A 13,805-nucleotide genomic window follows, 5' to 3' on the forward strand; every position below is an offset into this window, starting at 1 on the left:
ATTTGTGTGTAAGGACACAGGATATATTTATGGGTGTTAAATATTTTCGATGCGTGAGTTTACCTTGTCCCGCTCAAGAAACGACAGATAATTTTGTTGGTGAATTTGAGTGCGATACAAGTCCAATAGAAGGTAATTGGTCTGAGAATATACATATATGTATATCATACCTAAAGCGTTGCAGTCTCGTCCGCGATAGAACACGTTACGTGTGTAGCGAGCTTTAGTTGTAATCCATACTATTTTTCTTAGTTTCACATAATTTAATCGAGATACATATTCGAAATTCAAATTTAATTTTTATTGCATTCTAAATTCGTCCAATATATTGAGTACTTAGATGATTTTAGTTATCTATTTTTTTTTTTATGTTATAATTGTAGACATAGAAGTTATTCTAAGTCTTTGAAATTGGACTCGTTTATTCTAAATACAGTTTAAATTAACTTTTTCATTTTTATAATATATTTTAGTGTTCAGATTTCAATATTATATAATATATTACGCACAATCTATGTTTTATGTCTATGGTGTAATTATTGTTAATAGTAATAGTAATATTAATAAGAAAATAAAATGGCATCTATTTCTGTAAAAATCTATTGAACTGATAATAATAGGTTTTTAGTTGTAACTTCTATTTAGTTACTTACATATTGCAAAATGTTTTTTTTTTTATTTAGTAAGATTTTTTATTGTTTGTGCTAAAAGAAAAAAAAATTAAATATTTTATTCAATTTCAACAATATTGAGATATTTCGGCAATATTTGTGAACGAGTTCATGATTAGGACTCAAAAATGGGTTCATATTTAGTTACTTACATATTGCAAAATGATTTTTTTTATTTAGTAAGATTTTCTATTGTTTGTGCTAAAAGAAAAAAAAATATTTTATTCAGTCATACTGGAACATGTATGTGAGTTTTGTACAAAAATAATAATATTGTAATATTTCGGCTCTATTTGTGAACGAGTTCATGATTAGGACTCCAAATGGGTTCAAAACTTGTCGGATATACACCGTCCATTAACATGAGCGAATACAGTCGAAATATTTTTGTATGATAGCATTAAAAATAATTTAGAGTGATACAGGAGGCGTGTGGCATAGAAACCTGTTTACCAACAAACCGTTGCTTAGCAACCACTCACTGACAGATGATGGCTTGATAAGAGCATGTTTTCTAATGCACGCCATTGACGACCAATTATTCTCACGTTTCTTCAGCACCCACGACTATAACTGATCGTGTATTGGTCACTGCGTGTATGACGGCTCGACTTATGAAACGTCTTCGCTGCCATTTGCGCTGCAGAAACGTGAGAATAATTGACCGTCAATGGCTGACTTAATACTCCAACAGTTGAGTGTCAGCCACAAACGCTTGTCTGTACAGTTTTCTATTGAAAACTAAAATTTGTGAAAATAAAAGATTTTTGTCAATATTATAGTTAACAATGAAACACAAATCCGTGTTGTTTAAAAAAAACATTGTATTCCAATCCAGACTCTAGATGTAATAACATCTCACTGACCGTTTTCACCAACCGATCATTGGTTGAAAAATATAGAATAAAGAAAAATCATAGTGTCTAGTTTGTGTTTTCTAGTTGACAAATCTTCATCAACGAATTTTTGAATTGTGAATTATTACCGTTCAAAACTGAAAAAGTGAGTTTCTTCTTTGTAAGAGAGGCAAAAACTCGAATCACTTACCATCAAGTGAGGTCGTAGTCAAGCATGAGAGGCTGTCTCATTAAAACTTATTAGTACTTAACAGTGTGACCAAACCGGATAAAACAGTAAATAGGTAGCATGCTTTAGTCACAGAATAAAGAATGATGCAGAATGAGTCTCTACAAGCAGCGCGATGAGGCCAATGAAACTCAAAACGTCACGCGTTTTGACATACGCATATATATTTTTTTTCATATTTTGTATTTCAAGATTTAACACTAATAACAATTACGGAAATTGATATCTATACCTTTAAAAATACTCCATCTTATTTTTTTAGTTTTTGTAAACTGTTTTTAAAATATTGAAAAACTTAATTTTTCTTGAATAATATTGAAAATTGAGAGCCGTGATAGCCTAGTGGATATGACCTCTGACTCCGATTCCGGAGGGCGTGAGTTCGAATCCAGTCCGGGGCATGCACCGGTGTGCATTTTAATATCTTAAAATGCACACTTTTCAGTTGTGTGCATTTTAAGATATTAAATATCACGTGTCTCAAACGGTGATGGAAAAACATCGTGAGGAAACCTGCATACCAGAGAATTTACTTAATTCTCTGCGTGTGTGAAGTCTGCCAATCCGCATTGGGCCAGAGTGGTGGACTATTGGCCTAAGCCCTCTCAATCTGAGAGGAGACTCGAGCTCAGCAGTGAGCCGAATATGGTTTGATAACGAACGATTGAAAATTGCTTCGTGTAATATACATTCTCGAGTCAGTACGTGACTCGAGAATGTATTCGTTTTTTAATTCGTATATAGAATAGCTGCATCTCTGCCTATTATTCTTTAATCTGTGGCTTAAGTTAATACTTGCTAACTAGAAAACTAGACTAGGATCTTTGATTTTTAAATAATATAAGAATTAATAATGTATACATAAATGAAAACTTCAGTTTTATTTTGCAATTTATATTGTATATTATAATAGTTTAGTGTGTATGACGTCATAGAGTAGAGGAAGCACTGGCTGAGTGGGTCCGAATAATTTTTATATTAAAAATTAGTAGGAGAGAGAGAATGGTATCGCGTCCAATATTTTGTAACTTTACGTTTTTTGTTATATAAATAAGTATTATATTGATATTCTTTTTATTTTGTAGAGCTACTGAAATATTTTTTTATATATAGAGCAAAAATAAATCCGATTTTGAGATAACTGGCCTTTTTTTTTCTTTTTTTTTAGGTTTAATAGGCTAGTTGACACTTTTTTAAAAGGTTCATATATTATTTCCATTTTCTTGGTGACAGATCTAGTTAGAGCGGGTAAAAAAGACTCCCATCGATCTCCTATAAAAAAGTGGATTCACAATCAGCGACCAAAAAACGTCCCCCATTCAATGAGTGCCAAACACAACTCCTTGGCACTCAATTCAAGAAATCGCGTTTGCAAATTCAACCCTAAACCCAATCCCTAAGGTTGAATTTGCACTTAATTTGGGATTATATTGAATATTGGACTACATTTTTAAGGACTTTAGGTATAATTTTCTTTACCAAAACTTCTAAAACTGTCAAAGCAAAATTAGCCAGTTTTTAAGTGAAATTTTCTACATGATTTTGCGTCATTTTAATATAAGAGTTCAATGAAGACTCCGGAAGTATTGGACCGATAATAAAAAATCTTTCACCAAAGGAGAGGTACATTATCAGCGAGTAACACCCACTGGTATGGGAACTACGCGGTAGAAATCGCGGGGGGTTTGCTAGTTGATCTATAAGTTGAGAAGTTATACATCAATGTCTTGCTGAGTAGGTAGGTATCTACAAATACCTAAAATATAGATTAGGAGCTTAAGATTTATTTTATTATGACGCAGGTTTAAGTCGTAAATCAAATTAATTTGATTTTGATGACCTTATCACTTGGCAAGGATAAACCAGTTTGGAATAAGCATATTATCGGAATTTATCATACAAAGTGCAACGTGTGATTATGCACAAAGGTTATTGCCCATACAACGTCGGCCCATGAAACCCAGGTTCACCCCCGTATAAAAGTACTAGCTGACGCCGCGCGGTTTCACCCGCGAGGTTCCCGTTCCCGTAGGAATAAGGGGATAAAATATAGCTTATAGCCTTCGTCGATGAATGGGGTCTCTAACACTGAAAGAATTTTTCAAATCGGACCAGTAGTTCCTGAGATTAGCGCGTTCAATCAAACAAACTCTTTAGCTTAATAATATTAGTATAGATATGGAGATGATAATATGATGTATAAATAAGGATCTAGTTAGGTAATTGGCTTAATAAAATTATGTTTCTTGAAGAAAAATGTATTTTTTAACCGACTTCAAAAAAAGGAGGAGTTTCTCAATTCGCGTCTAGGGCAAAATGTTCGACGGTGAACCAAAGCGGCGAAGTAACATTTGAAGCTGTATTGTTCTTTTCTGTTATCAACAAGCTTAACAAACAAGAAAACGAATAAACAAACTAATCTTAAGTCTTCAAAAAATATCTAAAATAGTAAAACTCATAGTAATGAACAAACAAAAGATGATTTAAAAAAGTCGTAAAACAAATTCTTTTTTTGAAAAAGTAATAATTTCATTATTAAAGTTGAAGTTTCAAGATTTTTTTAGATTTAAGTAAATTGCCGGGGATGGGCATTCCCTTTTAATTAAAATTAAAAAGCAACACGCTTCTCAGTCAGTTGCTTAGATCAAGTACCGACCAAAGAGTTGACAACTTCGAGTAGGTGTCTTGGCCTAAGAAATAATTCTATTTATTTTGAGTATAGCCTTACCTTGAGCACTAGGTAGGTAATAAGCATGCCTCGTTGCGTTGAAATTAAGGTTTCAGATTTAATTTATAAGTTTAAATAGTTGTAAAGTTCTATATCTATTTCTATACATACCTATGTGTATAAGAAAGTCGTGTTAGTTATATTTATTATTTCATTACTTTACTCTAGAACGGCTGAACCGATTTGACTAAAAATTGGTGGAGAGGTAGCTTAGAACCAGGAGACGGGCATAGGATACTTAGGGTAGGGGTAGGTTCACGCGGACGAAATCGCGCGCGTCCGCTAGTTTTTAAATAATAGATACATTATTTGTTTTTACGAGTAAATATCTCATTTATTTTGCTTCGTCAACAATCATTTGTTCATCGTCGCCATCTTCGATCTTGTCAGCCGTTGTTGGTGGTACAGCGAGCATTAGAGGTAGTGTGCGCTCCACCTCTTCCTTTAATTCCTGCATGTCTCTCTCATTCCACGCTCCAGGGCAGTTGTAGTGCCGGCGCAACCTCACCCAGTCCCAGTGGGTGACGTAGACCATGTGACCCATCGTTCCCGGGAAACTCTGCAATAATAATTTAAACTGTTCGTTCCTAATCATATTTTCATCATCATCATAATCATAATTTTGACGATGATAATGATGATGATGGATGTTAACAAACACTCCCCTTTTCCACTCAAGTCACTCTCCCCGCCTATCTCAAGTAGGTAACGCATAAGGAACACAACAAGAGATGTAGACGTCTCGAACGCCACGAGCACACTGAAGCCATCCGTACCGCAAGTCGTTGCAACGCGGCGATAACAGATCCGTATTAGAAACGATCTTCAAACATCTGTGCTGGATGGCTCTAATGAGCCATAACCTTTATTATCTTACCCTTGTAGCTTCGATAGTTGGTCTCCCGTTAATACTGAACGCGTGGGTGCTGTAGTGCATGGAGCTCTGGTACTCATATGGCAGGTTTAACAGGTTGACAGAGTTACGCGGCCAACGATAAAAGTTGTGAGCCATGCCTGCAAACATCAATACATATAAATAAAATTGACGTGTCTGTCCGTGATTACAAAATGACTATTTTCTCAAATGCTTAAAGTTAATTAGCATATACTTTTTATTTTTCTCAGAACGGACATTTCAATAGGAGATAGTGGAGATAACAAATATGTCCCCTGAAAATTGTCCGACAGGTCACCACATGATTTTAAATAATTTAGTTATTCTGTAAAATCGGCTCTTAGGGTTATAAAATTTTTATATTTGCTATCGGATGCACTAAGTATGGAAGATTGTTTGAAAGAAAAATGTCTATCTCCATGGCTCGTCTTGTTCATAGATTTGTATTTATATCACATACGCAAAGTTTTAATATGTCATGTCTTAAGTCATAAATAAATATTGTATTCAGACTGAATTAACATACTCAATATAAATAACTAGCGGATGCCCGTGACTTTTTCCGCGTGAAATTCAGTTTTTCACAAATCCCTCGGGAACCATGGATTTTCCGGGATGAAAAATAAATGTGTTAATCCAGAGTAAAATTTATTTCCATCTTTTTCAGCCAAATTGTTCAGTAGTTGCGGCGTTAGAGAGTAACAAACATCCAAACATACATCCATACAAACTTTCGCGTTATATTAGTAGGATTGAATACTTCCGCGTTTTTCCAATATTATTTATTTTTTTATAATTTTTCATCAACCACATATTCCTACGGGACTGGGAAATGCGCGGGTGAGAAACCGCGGAGTTTTGCTAGTTTTTTAACCGACTTCAAAAAGGAGGTTCTCAAGTTGATCGGTATGTTTTTATAACAATGTTTAAGTTATATTTTTACCTGACTGCAAGAAAGGTTCATAGGCGTATATAGCGAGGGGGGGCAGGTGGGCTGAGCCCACCCTAGAATGGTCCAGTGCCCACCCTGGAAATCTGAGCTACTGATTTAAAATGAAAAGTCCATAAAATTACTTTAGCCGTGCCTGCGGCCACAAAGATTGTAAAAGAATTTTTTATATTGAGTATCGACTCAGCTTAGCGGCATGTCATGGGCTAGGCCCACCCCAGGAAATGATCTTAGCCAATACCCTATCAAATACGCCAAGGGAAGGGTTATGTATTCACTAACCTTGTCGAATGTTAGCCCAGTTAATGCGTACATAGTTGTATCTTTCGTAAGCGGACTGCATGTGGAAGAAGCCGAGGTTGTGTAGCAGTTCGTGGATGATGACGATGTTGTTCAGGCAGCCGCGCCCCGGCTCGTTGCGGGCCAGGTTGAGGGTGTGGATGTGCCCAGTGGCGTGGAAGCCGATGCGTGCGTAGCAACCCGTGGGTCTTCCCTGGGAGTACACACAAATTTATAGTAAAGATTCCTACTCGTAGTTCGAAGGTAAAGTTAGTTGGTGGTGCTCTCTTAAGGAGAAGAAAGTGAAGCTTGGCCATGTCATCATTATACTAGCCGTAAAAACTGATTGTCGATATGCATGAGATCATTGGAAAGCGCAGTTGTTAGTCGACTCCAATTGAGTGGACCGAGGACATCAAGAGGGTTGCAATGAGCCGCTGGATGCTGCCGGCTCGAGATCGTTGTGCTTGGAGGTCCATGCAAGAGGCCTATGTCCAGCAGTGGACATCTATCGGCTGATAATGATAATGATGATGATAACATCATACACATCACGACCAATACACGATCAGTTTTATCGGATGTCAAGTCGTTCGCGCTGCAGGCATATGGGCTTATCGGATGGTGTGTGGCTAGTCTATGTAACGGCCCACAAACGGATCCCCCTGCTTATATGGTGCTTAGACCCAACACGCCACTCCAATGCGGGTTGACGGGCTTATAGTGATAATGTTAATTAATTAACAACCACTATCATAATAAGTAAATGATAGCAGTGGCGTGCACATCATTGATGCAAAAATGTACTGCCTACCCTAAGAACCCAATACAACCTATGTTGGGCCACAGAATACATAGTTAGACAAGGAATTTTCCAAGTTTTACTTATAGTGCATACTCTAGTTGAAAACCTTATGCACGCCACTGAACGATAGTGACCGACGGCTTAACATACTCTCCGAGACACGGGATGTTACATCAACAACGTCCCAACTCTGGGTTGAGGATTTAAATTGAAAATATTTTAGAACAAGAGTTGACGAGTAGTAGAGACGAATGGAAAAGATTGACATATTTTTCCGACCCCACATAAGGGAAAGGAGATGATGATAGAAAGATTAAATTATTCGATTTCGACGATTAACGTAATTTATGGTCTCTGACGCAAAACAATTTTTATAGAGAGTAGCTTTAAGAACATGGAGAACCGTGTTAGCCCAGTGAATCTCTACCTCAAACTCCGTTGCGGAGAGCGTCGCTTCGAATCCGGTCCGGTTTTTGCATTAAAAAAATTAAAAATCACATGCCTTCAACGTTTGTGAAGGAAAAGCATCGTGCATCCCTCCATACCTGAAAATTTTCTTAATTATCTGCGTGTGTGAAGTCTGTCAATCCGAATTGTGTCAGCGTGGTGGGCTATTGGCCTAACCCGCCTCATTGTAAGAGGAAGAGGAGACTCGTGCTCAGAGGTGAGTTGAATATATATTGATAATGATGATGATAAGAACGTACTTTGGAGAATTATAACTAATAAGTAAAACTTATACTATCAGGAGCCGTGATAGCCTAGTGGATATGACCTCTGCCTCCGATTCCGGAGGGCGTAGGTTCCAATCTGCTCCGAGCCATGCACCTCCAACTTCTTAGTTATGTGCATTTTAAGAAATTAAATAACACATGTTCCAAACCTAGAAGGAAAACATCCTGAGGAATCCTCCATACCTGAGAATTTTCTTAATTCTCAGCGTGTGTGAAGTCCGCATTGTGCCAGCGTGGTGGAATATTGGCTTAACCCGTCTCATCATAAGAGGAGACTCGTGCTCAGAAGTGAGTTGAATATGGATTGATAATGATGACGATAAGAACTTACTTTGAAGAATTAAAACTAATATGTAAAACATAATTACTAACAGGAGCTGTGATAGCCTAGTGGATCTGCCTCCGATTCCGGAGGGCGTAGGTTCGAATCCGATCCGTGGCATGCACCTCCAACTTTTCAGTTATGTGCATTTTAAGAAATTAAATATCACGTGTCTCAAACGGTGAAGGAAAACATCGTGAGGAAACCTGCACACCAGATAATTGAGAAAATTCTCTGCGTGTGTGAAGTCTGTCAATCCGCAGCCAGGTGCCAGCGAGGTGGACTATTGGCCTAACCCGTCTCATTCTGAGAGGAGACTCGAGCTCAGCAGTGAGCCGTATATGGGTTAATAACGAACGAACGATACCTAAAATTTAAATTTTTATTAATAAAATTTAGTAGGTACTTACTTTAAAAAATATATTGCTTCAAAAACTACTGGCTAAACCATCATTAATGATAGTTAATAACTAATATGTACAACATATACTAACAGTGATCAGCACGTAGTTCTGTTCGTTTGGTCGTCGCAAACGGAACCGGACGCACGAGAAATGCTCGACCCATCCCATGGCTCGTAAAATAGCTTGCTGTTGAGCAGCATCTGAAATATTTCATCATCATCATCATCATATGAGCCGATGGACGTCCACTGCAGGACATAGGCCTTTTGTAGGGACTTCCAAACATCACGATACTGAGTCTGAAATATTTATGAAGTGATAACTTCTTATGGGAGGTTTACATTTCGTAACGTAACTCGTAAGTTACCACTCTGTCTGGCTTACATTTCTCTCACGTAAACGGCAGCAGGTTTAATTTATTGTTTTTTCTTTGCAAGTTAGCCCTTGACTACAATCTCACCTGGTAAGTGATGCAATCTAAGATGAAAGCGGGCTATCTTGTTAGTACGAGGATGAAAATCCACACCCCTTTCGGTTTTTACACAACATCGTATCAGAATGCTAATTCGCTTGGCGGTCTTTGTCGATAGGGTGGTAACTGGCCACGGCCGAGAGCCTCCAGACAGCCAGACCTGGACCAATTAAGAAAATCTCAATCGGCCCAGCCGGAACTTCCGTCTTGTAAATCCACCACGCATACTACTGCGCCACGGAGGCCGTCAACATTTTTTGTATATTTTGTACAAGAATTATTAAGAATATTAACTTACTGAACTCATTAGCACCAAACTCGTATACCATCACGTTTCCTGGCCACGTCCTATTGGGCACGACATACGCTGCCCTAGAGCCGCCGCCAGCAAAGCCTGCCACCAAGGCTTCGATCTGCTCATCGTCGAGGACTATGTCTCCCTGGTACTTGCCGCTGTTCTCCCATATATTCGCTTCAGGGTTCTCTAGGACACGTGAATCCAATAGCACTCCATCATCTGTATAACATGTGAAAGTCGTTACGTCGATCAATATAGATAGTTCCAATAGCTGAGAATGTACCTACGTGTAGGAATATACATACGATCATGAACATCACGATTTTTCTACTTAAAGCAGGCTCTTAATTCTACTTAATTTCTACTAAAAGTCTCGTTTCATCCTGGCGTCCGTCGATCCCGGTTACTCTGATATTGGTCTGATAGTGGTAAGTTATGAAAATTAACATTATCGCCCTGTACTTGGCAATCCGCATCCTTCAGTGTGTTTGTGGGGGGGGGGGGGGGGGGATATGCTGAACCGTTTTAGATAATTCTTTTACCAGTAGAAGCAGAGTGTCATAGGTTAGTAAGTAATGTCCCGTAAATTTACAATCCCATCCTGACCCCCGTCTATCCTGGTTACGAGTATCATAGTTAACGTTTGATAGTGGTAGTTATGAAAATTAACATTATCGCCCTGAACCTGCCAATCCGCATTCTTTAATGTGTGTGTGGGGGGGGGGATATCTCTGGATATACTGAACCGATTTAGATAATTCTTTTACCACTAAAAAGCAGAGTCATGGGCTAGTAAGTAAGTCGTCGTTATCAACCCATATTCGGCTCTCTGCTGCGAGGTCTCCTCTCAGAATGAGAGGGGTTAGGCCAATAGTCCAATTTAATTTCTTAAAATGCACACAACTGAAAAGTTGGAGGTGCATGCCCCGTATTCGAACTCACACCCTCCGGAATCGGAGACAGAATTTCCACTGGGCTATCACGGTTCAAAAGTAAGTAAGTACAGAAAAATAAAATGCCTACCTACCTATTCTGCTTTTTTCCAAAGCTTCTTTGAACGCTTGAATCTCCTCCCTAGTCTTTGTCACAGGCGGGCTGCTCACAGCGACCCCTATGAGACAGGGTAGCACTACCACCCACTGCATATTTTTTTTTTAAATACCTATTGTTGTTGGTTTTTATACTCAAATTATATATCTGCTTTTACCATCTTCAAATATTGTCGTAGGAACGCAATCAATTAGTTATCTTTATAATTTTGGATTAATTTGATAAAATAATATAAGTAGCAAGTAATCCGTATGATTACGTTAATAACATATTGATATAAATGTATACATTATAGAAATACCTATACTAAACAATAGTCATCATAGACCCCCTCTAGATAATAACAAAAAATATAATAAAATGCAATGCTTGGAGGCCATTGGATCAGCTTCCACCTTCACACAGGAAGTAAAACTATAAGAAATTGTAATTGTTATCAATTGTAAATTATAATACTGTATGACTTTTTCATTTCAAAAGAGCAACTGTTGAGTTTCTTGCCGGTATCTTCTCAGCAGAACCTGCATTCCGAACCGGTGGTAGAATCTTTACAAATAGTCAACTGACGTGTCAAAAGTGCTTGTAAATTGAGCCTACTTGAAATAAATGAATTTTGATTTTTTTTTTTCAATCAGCGCCGGCCCGAAGTATTTGTTTAAATGGAGCGAGATCCAATTATGGCGCCTCTCCTGTTTGCTCCTAATTATATGCAGATACCTATACCAAATTATGAGTGTAAAGTAAGAAGATCTTGACCATATTCTGGGGTGACCAATTGAAAATCAGGCGAAGTACAGTCTTCGGTTGACTGAGATTATCTTTTAGGCGCTCTCTAGGATTTGGCGCCTGGAGCCGCCGTATTGAAATCTGAATGCAAAATAACCATTAGTAAACATAAGTCCTAAAGCCATTCAGTAAACTTAAGAGGTAACGACTCACACTACGAAAAAGCTGCATGTTTGTTTTACTACAATCCAAATTTTCATCAACCTCCATAATATTTTTCTCAACTTCCATACCATTAAGTCAGCCATTGACGGTCAATTATTCTTACGTTTCTGCAGCGCAAACGGCAGCAAAGACGTTTCATAAGTCGAGCCGTCATGCACGCAACGACCAATACACGATCAGTTGTAGTCGTGGGTGCTGCAGAAACGTGAGAAAAATTGATCGTCAATGGCGTGCATTAACTTGCCCGCCTTGGTAAAGGGTCGACGCTTTTGATACCCGCTTAGAGAGATCATAGGTATGATCTTTGCAATTTTACCTAAAACCATTAAAAAATATCCAGTAGGTATTATTTTTCGACAGGATCGAATATAGATGACATTGAAAACCAAATTAAGGGCAATGTTTTGTGTTTTGAATACTTATCGCCATATTAGTTTATGTAATACAAAAGCTTTTCAAATTAGCGCGCTATCTTTAATTAATTACGTTCATCATTCATATCAATTAATTAAATTGTCATTGTGTTACGTCTCTACATTCATCATAACAAAGTAAATAATTAAACAAATAAAGAAACCCGACTGCATAAAGTATAAAAAAACTGAAAAGAAAAAATCAAGCTCAGTCCAGAAGTGTAGAAAGCAATTAGAAAACAGTCGGGACCTTAGATATTGGATAGAATGATTTTCTTCTACATTATTTAATAGGTCCCGACTGATTTCTAATTGCTTTCTACACTTCTGGACTGAGCTTGTTTTTTTTTCTTTTAAGTTTTTTTATACTTTATGCAGTCGGGTTTTTTTAATTGTTTAATTAATTTATTTATTTCACTCTTTTTAGTTACGATAGATGGTTAATTTCGGATTTATTTATTACGTTTATTACAAAGTACCTACGATAATTTATACGTCCAACCGAAGTTTAGCAAATATTCAAAAAAATCTACGGAACGCTCAGTGGGCGAATCCGACTCGCACTTAGCCGATTTTTATAATCAATATATTTAATTTAGTCTATTTTATTTATAACTTCACTTCACAAACCTGCTCGCACGTATAGTCATCTGCCTCGCCCTTCTAATTGTAGTTTTTTTAAACATGGACATGATAACCATTTTAGAAAAAAAAAAAAATTTCACCTCGAGTCTATAGCGTCTCACAGTCGTCTTGTTATTATTTTTTTAGTTTCACCTATCTAAGAACACTTGGGTTATTGAGACAAATCTAACGATATCCTAATTACGTAAATCCGTTCAGTGGTTTGGAAGATATGAGGTACCTAATAAAGAATATTACATACATACATACATACATACATACATACAAACATACATACAAGATACGCGCGAAAAACAAAAACAATTGTATTGTAAGGACTAAGGACTCTGGAGCCCTGACCACCGGTTGCTTGGGCACTCAAATGCCCCGGAGGGCTGCGTTTTTTTTTAAATTTTGATTAAAGTTTTGTATTATATTCGTATGTTATTTAAAAAAAAATAGTAAATAACAAACTGAAATAATAGGTACATGTCTATGGTACGGGTATCTGCTACAGTCTCTAACACCAAAGGTTCAACCCCCCTAGCCAAATGACACGTCGATTTCTTTCTACGATCGCTAACGCTTGAAAAATTAAAAGTTATTTAGTAAGTATAGTTACAAATTAAAAAATATAATAAAAAAATTAAACCGACTCCAAAAAACATAAAACGTACCCACTAAACTAAGAAGTTTTTAAAGTCGGTTAAAAATTGACGATGTTTATTCACGAACTTACTTTCAAAGAAGTTATTTATTGAAAATACATTCTAGATGTAATGTAGACAGTATTTTAAATATTGTCTACATAATTATTTTGATATCTATAATTAACTAAAACCAATTAATAAACGTTAAAAATATGTAAAATTTAGACTAAATAACTCGGGATTTACCTACTTAATAGCAAAAAACGAAGCCAGGGCTGGCGGCTAATTAGTAATTATCAAAAGTAAATCACGACTTAACTGTTTGTATCTTAATCCAAAATCTATACAAGCTAAGTAAGTACTTAGCACCATTATCTCTACTTGATTACGTTTGTATCTTTATATCTAGCTCATTATTTGGTTCTCATTTCACTATAAAAGCAAATACAATGATTTCGCAATGCAAATCCCAAA

General features: G+C 36.9%; 1 protein-coding gene across 1 annotated transcript; it reads right to left on the reverse strand.

Moving 5' to 3' along the window:
• Nucleotides 1–4,690: 4,690 nt before the first annotated feature.
• On the reverse strand, nt 4,691–10,060 carry LOC112053468 (zinc metalloproteinase nas-4-like). Its single transcript, XM_052881182.1, has 5 exons — nt 9,644–10,060; nt 8,964–9,073; nt 6,612–6,822; nt 5,363–5,499; nt 4,691–5,044 (listed from the first exon to the last, which is right to left on the reverse strand). Exons 1-5 carry the CDS (start codon nt 9,672–9,674, stop codon nt 4,820–4,822), a joined length of 714 nt encoding a protein of 237 aa, XP_052737142.1. The 5' UTR covers nt 9,675–10,060; the 3' UTR covers nt 4,691–4,819.
• Between the last annotated feature and the right edge of the window lie 3,745 nt (nt 10,061–13,805).

Source organism: Bicyclus anynana, chromosome 4 (assembly GCF_947172395.1).
Source record: "Bicyclus anynana chromosome 4, ilBicAnyn1.1, whole genome shotgun sequence".
Taxonomy (NCBI): domain Eukaryota; kingdom Metazoa; phylum Arthropoda; class Insecta; order Lepidoptera; family Nymphalidae; genus Bicyclus; species Bicyclus anynana.

Coding starts and splice junctions, on each gene's coding strand:
- LOC112053468 (XM_052881182.1), bottom strand. CDS start 9,674: ATGGTATACGAGTTTGGTGCTAATGAGTTCA. Junction 6,823..8,963: donor AGAACTACGTGCTGATCACT/GTTAGTATATGT, acceptor GTGTACTCCCAG/GGAAGACCCACGGGTTGCTA. Junction 5,500..6,611: donor CTGGGCTAACATTCGACAAG/GTTAGTGAATAC, acceptor TGATGTTTGCAG/GCATGGCTCACAACTTTTAT.